The 11,984-nt window shown below is 43.0% G+C and overlaps 1 protein-coding gene across 1 annotated transcript; it reads right to left on the bottom strand.

Moving 5' to 3' along the window:
* Nucleotides 1-5,594: 5,594 nt before the first annotated feature.
* LOC127568550 (tumor necrosis factor ligand superfamily member 6-like) lies at nt 5,595-8,902 on the bottom strand. Its single transcript, XM_052012431.1, has 4 exons — nt 8,577-8,902; nt 8,451-8,487; nt 7,900-7,947; nt 5,595-6,621 (listed from the first exon to the last, which is right to left on the bottom strand). Exons 1-4 carry the CDS (start codon nt 8,814-8,816, stop codon nt 6,218-6,220), a joined length of 729 nt encoding a protein of 242 aa, XP_051868391.1. The 5' UTR covers nt 8,817-8,902; the 3' UTR covers nt 5,595-6,217.
* Between the last annotated feature and the right edge of the window lie 3,082 nt (nt 8,903-11,984).

Genomic DNA, 11,984 nt, shown 5'->3' with positions numbered 1-11,984 from the left:
GAGGGCTATGGGTAAGCCTAGTAAAATCTAGGGTAGGGACATGTTCAGCACAGCTTTGTGGGCCAAAGGGTCTGAAGTGTGCTGTAATTGTTCTATGTTCTATGTCCTATCTGTGCACACAAAAGATGTAAGTCAATGTTTTGGGTTGAGACCCTGCATCAGGACTGAGAGGGAAGAGGAAAGATTGCCAGTGTATAGCAGTACAAGGGAGGGGTCAGAGGCAGATAAGTGGAACCAGGTGGGGAGGGGATGATGGGCAGATGGAAGCAGGTAGGGGAGGGGGCACGGGACAGAGACTGGTAGGTGAAAGGTGGGATGATGGCCAGATGGAACCAAGTGGGAGAAGAGGATTGGAAAGGTGAACAAAGGTGAACAAAATAGATGGACAGGTGAGTGTGTGTGTGTGTGTGTGTGTGTGTGTGAGTGTGTGTGTGTGTGTGAGTGTGTGTGTGTGTGTGTGTGAGTGTGTGTGTGTGTGTGCGCGTGTGTGTGCACGAGTGTGTGTGTGTGTGTGTGTGTGTGTGTGTGTGTGTGTGTGCGCGTGTGTGTGTGCGCGTGTGAGTGTGTGTGTGTGTGTGTGTGTGTGTGTGTGTGTGTGTGTGTGTGTGTGCGCGCGCGTGTGTGTGTGTGAGGAGAGCACCAGGGGTGTGGGTTACCTGAAGTTGGGAAATTCAATTGGGTTGGAAGCTACCCAAACAGATTATGAGATGTTAGAACATAGAACATAGAACAATACAGCACAGTGCAGGCCCTTCGGCCCACAATGTTGTGCTGACATTTTATCCTGCTCTAAGATCTAACTAACCCTTCCCTCCCACGTAGCCCTCCATTTTTCTATCATTCCTGTGCCCATCTAAGGGTCACTTAAATGTCCCTAATGTATCTGCCTCCACCACCTTTGCCAGCAGTGCGTTCCACGCGCCCACCACTCTCTGTGTAAAAAACTTACCTCTGACATCCCCCCTGTACCTTCCTCCAATCACCTTAAAATTATGTCCCCTCGTGTTAGCCATTGTCGCCCTGGGAAAAAGTCTCTGACTGTCCGCTCAGTCTATGCCTCTATCAAGTCACCTCCCATCTTCCTTCGCTCCAAAGAGAAAAACCCTAGCTCGCTCAACCGATCCTCATGGATCCTTCTTCCAGTTTCCCCTTGGCCTCTCCATAGCAAGGGAGAAGACTGGGGACAAGCAGGTCAGCGTGGGGGTGGGAAGGAGAGTTAAAATGACGTGCAACCAGAAGCTCGAGTTGGCCATTAGAGACAGAGCGCAGGTGCCCTGTAACACCATTGCCTAATCTATGCTTGGTTACACCAATCTAGGGGAAGCCACACTGTGAGCACTGAATGAAGTAGAGCAGGTAGGAAGAGGTGCAGGTGAATCTCTGCCTTACTTGGAAGGGCTGTTTAGGTCCCTGGATGGTGTTGAGTGGGGAGATGAAGGAGCAGGTATTACACCTCCTTTGTTGTAAGGGAAAGTGCCAGGGGTTGGGGAGAGGTGGGTGGACAAGGCTGAGCAGACCAGGGAGTCATGAAGAGAGTGACCCCTGTAGAAAGCAGTAAGTTGGGGGAGAAGGGAAGACTAGACTGTGTTGGAGTTGGCAAAAGTGGCGAAAGATGATGTGTTGGATGCGAAGGCTGGGAGGATGAAAAGTGAGGACCAAGGGAAGGGACCAAGGTCAGAGCAGACATATGGGAAATGAAGGGTTCCATCAACTGTAGCAGAAGGGAAGCTGTTTAGGAGTCTCCTCCTCTCCCATATCTTCATTAAACTCTATCAACAATTTCATCGGCATCCTTTTTATCCCTCTTGAGCTTTGCTAGTTGCTTTAGGATTGCACCCATCTTATTCACCTCAGTCACTCATCTGAAAGCAAAGGTCAATTTTTAATCACTCTTTTGTCACCACTTTCTCCTGATGACTGACAGAGATATCAGAAACCATTTTACACTTATAGCACTTAGTTCTGGTCTCACCCACAAGAAGAAATACCTGAAAGAGGTTCAAAGACAATCAAAGGCTTTTATAATTAGAAATCTTGAAATCTTCTCTCTGTTTAGCCAGCAGCTGGATTGAAGAGTTACTGCAAGTGGAGTTGATCTTCCAATTTTTGTGGGATTTGGGTGTCAGTAACTATGGCATGTGGGCTAATGACCAAGTGCTACTAAATGGGAATAGTACCTGATGGTCAGCATCAGTCCTGTTTCTGTGCTTTATGACTCTATGACCAAGGCCATCATTCATTTCCCTTGGGAAGGTGGTAGGGAGCCACCAGCTTGAACCTTTACAGTCCACGAACTTTCCTACAATGCTACTGATTAGTTTGTTGCAGGATCTTGATCAGTGACAATGCAGGAAGAGTGATATATCTTCAAATCTGGATGGGGGATTGGATCATGCAGAGGAGTTGTTCCTTGTGATGTTGAGCAAGTCTTGCTGCAATGCATTTTATAGATGGTACACACTGCAGACATATGCCGAGGGGACTGTAAGCTTGGGTTGATGATGGGTTGCCAATCAAAGGAGGCTGCTAGGTCCGAGATGCTGTCAAGTCTCTTGAGAGTTCTTGACGCCCTATTCATCAGGGAAGTATCATCATAATGCATTCCATTATGCTCCTGGCTTGGGCCTTTTAAATGGTGGAAGGGTCTGAGGAGTCAGGAAATGAATCATTCACTGCAAGGGTGCCCAGCCTTTGTATTGCTCTTGTCACCATTGTGTGCATGTGGTTGGTCCAGTGCAATTTTTAGTTAATGGTTACCCAACCAACCCCTACCCTCACCCAGGCTACTGATATTGTGTGATCTGACAATAATACTGCCCTATCATGTCAAAGGCAGGTAGCTAGTCTCTCTCTTGTTGGAGACGTCATTGCCAAGCACTTTAGCGGCAAAGAGGTTCCTTGCCGCTTATCAGCCTATGCCTGAATGTTGTCTAGATCTTGCTGCATTCAGGCACAGACTGCTTCAGAAGAGTAGCAAGTGTAATTGAATGTTGTACAAGCATCAGTGAACATCGTCACTTCTGACCTTCTGATGGGAGGTCATCAAAGGAACAACAGAAGATGATTGGGCCTGGGGCAATGCCCTGAAGAACCCCAGCAGTGTTGTCCTGGGACCAAGATGATTGACCTCCAAAAACACAACCACTTTCCTTTGTGCGAGGGACGACTCCAGCTGGTGGAGAGTCTACCCCTAATTCCCATTGATTTCAGTTTTACCAGGGTTCGCTGAGTCCACATTTTATTTCTCTCACCTTGTCTCTGGAATTCAGCTGTTTGATCCATGACTGGTCCAAAGCAGGAATGTGCTTTGGAGCCAAGCGGTTCTGGCAAAACCCAAACTGAGCACCAATGACCAAGCGTTAGGGAATAAGTGCTGCCTGATACCACCATCAAAGGGATCTTTCACCATCTTCTGATGACTGAGGGTAAATTGTTGGCACAGTAATTAGATGGATTGACTATGTTGTACTTTTTGGGAATAGAACATATCTGGGCAATCCCCAACTTTGCCAGGTGGTTGTCAGTGTGACTTGCAGTAGAACAGCTTCTCTAGAAGCAAGGCTAGAACACAATAAAATAACAGCAGGAATGTAGAACATAGAGCAGTATAGCACAGGAACAGGCCCTTCAGCCCACAATGTTGTGCCAAACTAATTAAACCAGTAATTAAATGCTTAACTAAACTAATCCATTCTGCCTACACGAGGTCCATATCCCTCCATTCTCTGCACATTCATGTGCCAATCTAAGAGCCTCTTAAACGCCTTTATCATATTTGCCTCCACCACCACCCCGGTAGCGCATTCCAGGCACCCACTATTTCTGTGTGAAAGAAACTTGCCCCACACACCTCCTTTGAACTTACCTCCTCTCACCTTAAATGCATGCCCCCTGGTATTAGACATTTCAACCCTGGGAAAAAGGTACCGGCTGTCTATCTAGGCCGCTCATAATTTTATAAACTTCTGTCAGGTCTCCCCTCAACCTCCTTCGCTCCAGAGAAAACAACCCTAGTTTGTCCAACCTCTCCTTATAGCATATACCCTCTAATCTAGGCAGCATCCTGGTAAACCTCTTCTGCATCCTCTCGAAATCCTCCACATCCTTCCTATAATGGGGCAACCAGAATTGGAATGCAATACTCCAGATGCAGCCTAACCAGAGTTTTATAAAGCTTCAGCATAACTTCCTGGAGTGGACCACCTGGCCCCTTTATGCCTACACCACCATTCCATATCTACTCCAGGCCCCAACTTCTCCTCTGTGCCAGATCCCCAATTGCCCTCAATCCCCCAATCTTTCAAAAATATAGCGACCTCCACTTCAAATGCCCTCTAATGATTTAGCCTCTGCAACTCTCTGGGGCAGAGAATTCCAGAGATTCTCCACCCTTTGCAAGAAGAAATCCCGAGTGCTTCACTTTTAAATGACCAGCCCTTGGCTGGATCCCAACCAAGAGTCTTAAGGGCTACAATAGAATATTAATGGAACTCATGACCTTTTCTGTATACAGGGCATTCAGCCAATTCTTGATATCATTCAGGGTGCATCAAATTGACTGAAAACTGTCTTCAGCGAAGATGGAGATTTGGTCAAATGAATTATTCACTCAGCACCTCTGCTGAAAGCTGGTCGAGGATGCGTCAGTATTGTTTGCTGCGCTCAGTGCAGGGCCCAGTCATTTCTGGGGAAAAAGACATACGTGGAACTTCCCTTCGTTTAGTTTAAATGCTCAACACTATTCATGCATGGCTGCTCATGCCAGCAGTACGGAGCTTTGACCTGACCCAGTGGTTGTGGAATCAGTTGGTTCTATCTGTAGCATGCAGCTTCTACTGTTTAAGACAATTTTGCTGCACTTTCACTAGGCTGGCGCATCATTTTTAAGTATGGCTGCAGCTGCTCCCAACATAGTTCTTCACTGAACTATGGTTGGTTCTTATTTCAAAGGTAATGATAGCCTGGGCAAGGAGGTTACTGACTGTGATGGAGTACAGTTCCTTTGCTGCATGGCTTTGGCTGATGGATCTGTTCCTATTCTTCCCCATTTAGCACAACATCAGTGCCAGATAACACAATGAAGGGCGTTAACTTGGAACTTAGTTTCCACAAGGGAAGTGCTGCAGTCATTTCTGGCAGTACTGGCATGGGTAGAACCATCTACAACAAGGTGCCTGGTGTGGAATAGTACAAATAGATATGTTTTTTCCTGTAGTATTGATCTTCTTGCCACCTGCCATGAATACATTCTGTCAATTGTGCCTTCAGGAGAGTTCACTCAGTAGTGGTGTTACTGAACATTTGTTATCTTCTTCCCAGAGGATAAAAAATGACAGTAACATGCCAGAGCACTCCTCAACCTGCTGGAGCACTCAATCATCAGCTGAGGGAGGACAGGAGCTTGTAATCAGCAGGTTTCTGTTCCAGTGTTTGACCTCGTCGCCATTGATCTGCAACACAGTTTGTTGCTTGGATTTGAGCTTGATGGCTTGAATCAACTTTCACAGCTTGACAGTAACACCAAAGCACAAAGAAAACCATTCAGACATCTTTATATCTTTCTGTTTTTATGTTATATTCTCCATTCGTGCTCATTACAGTCATTACTTCACAAAACCTTGTTTACATTCTTACGGCCAGTGAAATTAAACTGTGCAGTGTCTCTTCACATCTTTATATAGTTATGCAGGAGATCTAATATACTTCCCATAGAACCTATCAGTCATACTCTCAAATAATAATCATAAATTGATAATAAAGAAATATTAATGACAATCCATGTAACTGTAACACTATATTCTGCATTCTGTTATTGATTTTCCAATGTACTACCTCAAGGTACTTGGTTTGAAATGATCAGTATGGATGGCTTGCAAAACAAAGTTTTTCACTGTATATTGGTACATGTGACAATAATAAACCAATTCCAAATATGCAAATACATTCATATCTAAGCGAATGCTGGATAAGATGAAATTATCTAATTACAATAAGCATTATTTCAACATTATATAACTGTAAATATTATTTGCAAATATCATTTTTACCCTCATTCCCGTCCTTATCAATATGTATTCAAATGAATTCCACTACATGCCTGACTAAAACTTCTCTTTTCGTTGTGCATATCATATGCAGAAAATAACTTAAAAGCTTACTCAGGTAAATAGGTCTATGATCCATAGGCATAGAAAGAATTAAAAATGATCAGCATAAACTAAAGCTTATGTAGTCCAAAAAAAGTGTAAAACTGATCAAAATTAACTAATTTTGGATTTGACACATTCACATATATATGATCTCCTCTGAATAACTTAAATATTCCTGTTTGAAAGCTACTTCTTGACCACAACTCTTCCTTCTCTGGACAGTACAAGTTGTTTCTGGTAATCATTAGAACAACGTCTTTTGGATAGAGGTTGGTTCGCTTGAACACTTTCTGTTCCAGCAACGTGTTCGATTTGCATTCTAACCCTCGGAAGTAGATTTGTGAGTAAATTAAGAAATGGCCAGTTTCATTAATGATCAATGAACCTCCTTTGTAATGTATTCCGCTTGTGAAGGCATTGTCCTTACTGTCTTCCCATAGGAGTGTCTTTGAATTCTTAGCAGGGCACATTCCTTCAAACCAGAGATTGCAAATAAAGTATTAGATCAGTTTGAATGGGCAAAATACAAATAAGATACACAGTAATGAAAAATGGAAAATGTATTCCTTAATTAACAATATGCACATGAAAAGCATTCTTTCCATTGACATGCTTCTTATGGTAAAATAACAGAAATGTTGTTGTATTCCTTATATTTTACTTTTACAAGCTTTATTAACTGTCATTCTTTTTCCCCTCTGTCCAATTTCAACAATGTTAGACTTGCACTTCTTTATAAGGAAGTTGTTTTTTGAGGGGATGGATCCAATGATGAGCAGGCAAACACAGCAGCCATTTTGCAACACCATGTCCCCAGGCAAACTGGGAATCAAGGAATAATTGGCTTTCTTTTTCTGGTTTGACCCTACTTTTTTCAGGCACCTCCATGGCACTTGAATCACCAGAATGGGTGATCAGAAACATAGTTTGCCTCATCTGAAAGAAGACACCTCCCTCATTGCAGTGCTCTCTCAATGTTATCTCAGTGCTGTACAAGATCCACAGTCAGAATGATAAGCTGAATGCCTTACGCCCAGCTCCCATAATTTTACAACCAAGAGTCAGCTCTGCTGCTAACTTATGATACGAGTTTACCTCCGTCCCTTTGTAGTTGGGACATCATGTTGCAAATGTACAAGACACTGGTGAGACCACAATTGGAATATTGGTCGCCCAGCTCTAGGAAGGATATCATTGAGCTGGAAAGGGTGAAGAAAATATTCAGAAGAATGTTACTGGGACTGGAGGGCTTGAGCTATACGGAGAGACTGGATAGGGTGGGATTTCTTTCCCTGGGGCATAGGAGGCTTGAGGGGTGACCTTATAGAACTATATAAGATCATGAGGGGTGTAGATAAAGTGGATGGTCACAGTCTTATTCTAAAGCTAGAAGACATGGATTTGTGAGAGGGGAAAGATTTAAAATGGACCAGAGGAGAAACTTTTTTTAATACAAGGGTGGTGGGTATGTGGCACGAGCTACCAGAGGAAGTGGTAGGGGTGGGTACAATTACAATGTTTAAAGACATTTGGACAGGTTCAGGGATAGAAAAGGTTTAGACGGATATGGACCAAATGCAGGAAAATGGGACTATCTTGAATGGACAACTTGGTCAACATGGACAAGTTGAGCCTGTTTCTGTGCTGTATAACTATGATTCTTTTCTTTAATCTTCTTTGATTTGAAATTCCATTTCACATTTCATACCAATTCCTTTCCACCAACCCCATCCCCAGGATAATCACTGACCTGTGAGGTGTGCCGCAACCGTGGACTGCTTTGTAACTTTTGGAGCTCCTATTAAAGATACATCAGAGTTAGAGGCAGATGAATAAAAGCACAGGCAAACACACATTCACAATGTTCTCTGTAAAAGAGAATCTCTTTTGGTGGGACAAAATGATTGTCACAGATGGGGAGCAATTCAAATTAAAATCAGTAGCTACTTTCAATGTGAGTTTCATTCACGTTGATTAAAATGAAAAGTGAATTAAAAACTCAGGCTGTTGACTCTTCATTCAGTTCATTTTGAAACTACTCAACGTTCACGTGTTTAGTAACTCGACTGCCTGCATTGTAATATTATTTCTACTTAGCTCACATTAGCTTTCCCCTTTTTGAATCTTGAAATAAGCAAACAAAAAAAAATTGCGGCATTAGCAAGCACAAAAAAAGATCTTAGTAACATTCTGGGTAACAGGTTCTAATAGACGAACTCATTTGCTGCCAGACTTTGACATAACAGTACTTGGATATGAAATTCTGTATATATATGAAAATTAAATCATTTTTATACTCACCAATCATCTTTGCATGTGAACTTTTCTCTCCTTGAACCTGATAAAAAGAAAAGTATTGCTTTTAAATTTAGGTTTTAAGTCAATAAAAGCTTTGTCTTTCAGTGTTACATTAAAAGAAGAATGAACCTGTTTGATTTTCTCGAATTCCATTCTGAGTTGTATTATGTAGGTTGTTCCCAGTGCCAGACATGCCAGTATTACTAACGTCAGGATCAGAATCATAACAGTGCACACTTTTTGCCAGTCTCTCTTTGGCTGCTTCTGCATTGGCACCATTACCGGGTGCACTGAGGCTGTGGGATAACAAGAAAGATTTGGATTGCCCCCCACAGTGCAAACATGCTGTCGTCGATAATCATCTTCCATGATCAGCTTCGTATCCAAAGTGCTTTCAGCAGTCTTCAGTATCTGGCCCTATTAATTCAGTGTTCTTGCATTAGATCACTGTTGAATAATTCACTGACCTTCTGTCCCTCGTGTATGTAACTGTTATGTCAACTTATGTGGGCGTTTCTTTTATATGAAGCCCAATCAGTTAGCAGGCCCACACTTGGTCTTCTTCCTCCTGAAGCAAATGGAAAGCTGCCAAGTAAGTTTCCATCCAGTCAAGGTGATGGTGAAAGTCTAAACATTCCACCTGTGGCCTATAATTTTTTTAATCACCCGACCAAACCTACAATGGATCCCACCAGAATTTCCAGATTGACTCTTAGCCCCCCTAACCACACACGAAACATTTTGCTCTGCTTGAAGTGAGGTCGAACTGTAAAGACTATTTTTGTTACTTCCTGTTACCTCTTGCACTGTTTAATAAAGTGGGTTATTTGCAACACTTCCTCCCCCAACAAACATTAAATGTGCAGGGGGATTATCTCATGAAAAAGAAAATCTCCAAATATGACTCCAGTGATACTACATGAATTGGTGTTAGATGCCTTTTATTTTTTTTAAGTTAAGGCAGACAAAGCTCTCCACACTTTGGTTCTCCTCATCTGCTGTCTGGATAGTTTATGGATTAATTAAAAGGGACTGATTTCTGTCAATAACTCCATCATTATTGGAGCATTCATCTGGTATTAGGCTAAGGAAATGGACCTTGTCTTTTCTCGTCTATGTTCAAAGAAAAGAAATAATGCAAACAATTCTACTGCTAAGATCTCCCCCAATGTTAACATATGAGTGTGCAAGTACAATTCTCACTCCCACCCAGCTAAGATGAAAGAACTGAGCTGTGACTCAGTGGGTTGCAGTGCCTCCTAATCAGGAGGTAAAGGTTCAAATCCCACCATAGACTGATTATATGATCTGGTCAGATACTCCAGAAGTATGCTACCTTGCCAGTGGTGCTGTCCTTTGGATCAGACATTATACTAGTGCACCATCTTTTCTCTCTCTCTCTTTCTCTCTCCCTCTCTCTCCCTCTCTCTCTCTCACAAGATCGTGAAGAAGAGCAGGGGCCTTATCCCTGGTGTCCTAGCCCATACTTTTCCCTCAACTAGCATTATAAAACAGATTATCCAATCATCACGGGAAGTTTGCTGTGTGTAAATTCTGAAGGGACAGGAGGGCCTTGCATAAAATGCAATTCTTTCTTTATACCTAACCAGGGGAAATTCTAAGACAAAATTGCTCCATTTCATTATTGAGCAACAAACAAACGCTGGAGGAACTCAGCAGGTCAGGCAGCATCTATGGAGGGAAATGGACAGTCTCTTCATCTGGACTGGACAGGAGGAGGGGAGATAGCAAATATAAAGAGGTGGAGGGAAGGGGTGGAGCAAGAGCTGGCAGGTGATGGGTGGATCCAGGTGAGGGGGGTGTTAGGCAGATGAGGGGAGAGAGGGATGAGAGTGGGAATGATGCAAGAAGCCGGGAGGCGATAGATGGAAGTGACAAAGGGCTAAAGAAGATGGAATCTGATAGGAGAGGATTGTGGAACATGGAATAAAGGGAAGGAGATGGGGATGAGAACCTGTGGGAGTGATGGGCAGATGGAGAGAATGGGGGTGGAGAAAGAGATAGGGTGATGGGGGCCAGTTGGATCAGGGAGAAAAGAGGGGGAAAGGGACCGAGAGGAGCCATTACCAGAAGTTAGAGAATTCGATATTCACGTCATTAGGTTGGAGACTACCCGGGCGGAATATGAGGTGCTGTTCTTCTAATTTGCGCTTCGCTTCGAGCTGACAGTGGAGGAGGCTGTGGACAGACTTGTTGGTGTGGGAATCCATTTCATGAAAGCACAAGTTAAGAACGTTTCTAATGCATCTGTGTTGCGTTTCAGTCCATGTTTCCCCAGCACACCAATTCGAGGGCAGAAGAAAGAACAGAATTGAAGAAAAATAAGTCTTAATACCAACCAAGGACAAGGTATTGTGCAATATGACAACAATGCTTCACTTTCCCTGATTCACTGAATCTTGACCATTGTGCAGTTTAAAATATGATAACTGATTGGTAAATCTCCTGTGGGATAAAAGGGTGCAGTGAGGCTTGGCTGAAGTGTATCAGGTTGGCTAATGTAAGTCGCTCCTAAGTGTAGGTAAAAGACAGAAGAATAAAAAGGGTAATTTGGTGTGCATGTGAGAGAGAATGAGTTGAAAGTTACAGGGGAATAAGAGAGAAGCAAGGACTGATGGGATTGTTCTGTTGGGAGCCAACATAGACACAATGGACTGAATGGTCTTCTTCTGTGCTATAATCAGTATGTCAGCAATTAGTGTCGGATTAGTATGAATGGATGCTTAATGGTCAGCACAGACTCAGTGGGCCGAAGGCCTGCTTCCAGTGGGCCATGCTTTATGACTCCAGATCTCTATTACTTGATGTCAGGAAATAGAACCTTCACTGGAGATTGGAGAAGCCAGGATTGGAGATTTTTGATAGAGTTATTCGAGATGATAAGGGGTATCCAGAGAGCAAATAAATTAAATTCTTTCTAGTGGCAGACAAGTCTGTAACTAGGGATTTAAGGTGATTGTCAAAAAGAGAAGAGGAGGATTTTGTTTAAGTGGTGAGTTGCTAGGATTTTCACTTTGCTGCCTGAAAGGATGGTGGAGGAGGATTCTGTGGTAACTTCCAGTGGGAGTTGGCTAACTACTTGAAGGGGAAAAAACTAACCAGGATATGGGGAGTTCAGGCAGAGTGAAAGTAATTAGGTAGCCATTGCAAAGAGCTGGCACAGATGTGAAGGGCCTAATGGCTTCTTCCTGTCGTGTACGACTCCAATGCAAGGTGGACCATATGGTAGGCAGTGGTCAGATACTGAAAGGATTACCCCTGTAAGTGCAGATTGCTTAGTTTCATTTAATCTTGCTTTCCGTTGTCGAAAGCATTATTGTGCTATTACTTTGCAACTTTATTTTAAGAATGAAGGAACTCTCTACAATATAACACCTACCTGCAGCAGCTGTGAACTTCACTTTCATGTTCTCAGTGCAAAAGGAGAGTCGACATATTATTCATTCATGCAAAAAGCCTTAGAATTACTGTGACACTAAAATGGCCATCTCACTAATATATTTGCCCTCATCTTTA

Source organism: Pristis pectinata, chromosome 3, assembly GCF_009764475.1.
Source record: "Pristis pectinata isolate sPriPec2 chromosome 3, sPriPec2.1.pri, whole genome shotgun sequence".
Classification (NCBI taxonomy): domain Eukaryota; kingdom Metazoa; phylum Chordata; class Chondrichthyes; order Rhinopristiformes; family Pristidae; genus Pristis; species Pristis pectinata.
The sequence above is the reverse complement of the archived record's forward strand: the minus strand, read 5'-3'. Positions and strand labels throughout refer to the sequence as shown.

Coding starts and splice junctions, on each gene's coding strand:
- LOC127568550 (XM_052012431.1), bottom strand. CDS start 8,816: ATGGAAGATGATTATCGACGACAGCATGTTTGCACTGTGGGGGGCAAT. Junction 8,488..8,576: donor AATTCGAGAAAATCAAACAG/GTTCATTCTTCT, acceptor TCTTTTTATCAG/GTTCAAGGAGAGAAAAGTTC. Junction 7,948..8,450: donor TTCACATGCAAAGATGATTG/GTGAGTATAAAA, acceptor TATCTTTAATAG/GAGCTCCAAAAGTTACAAAG.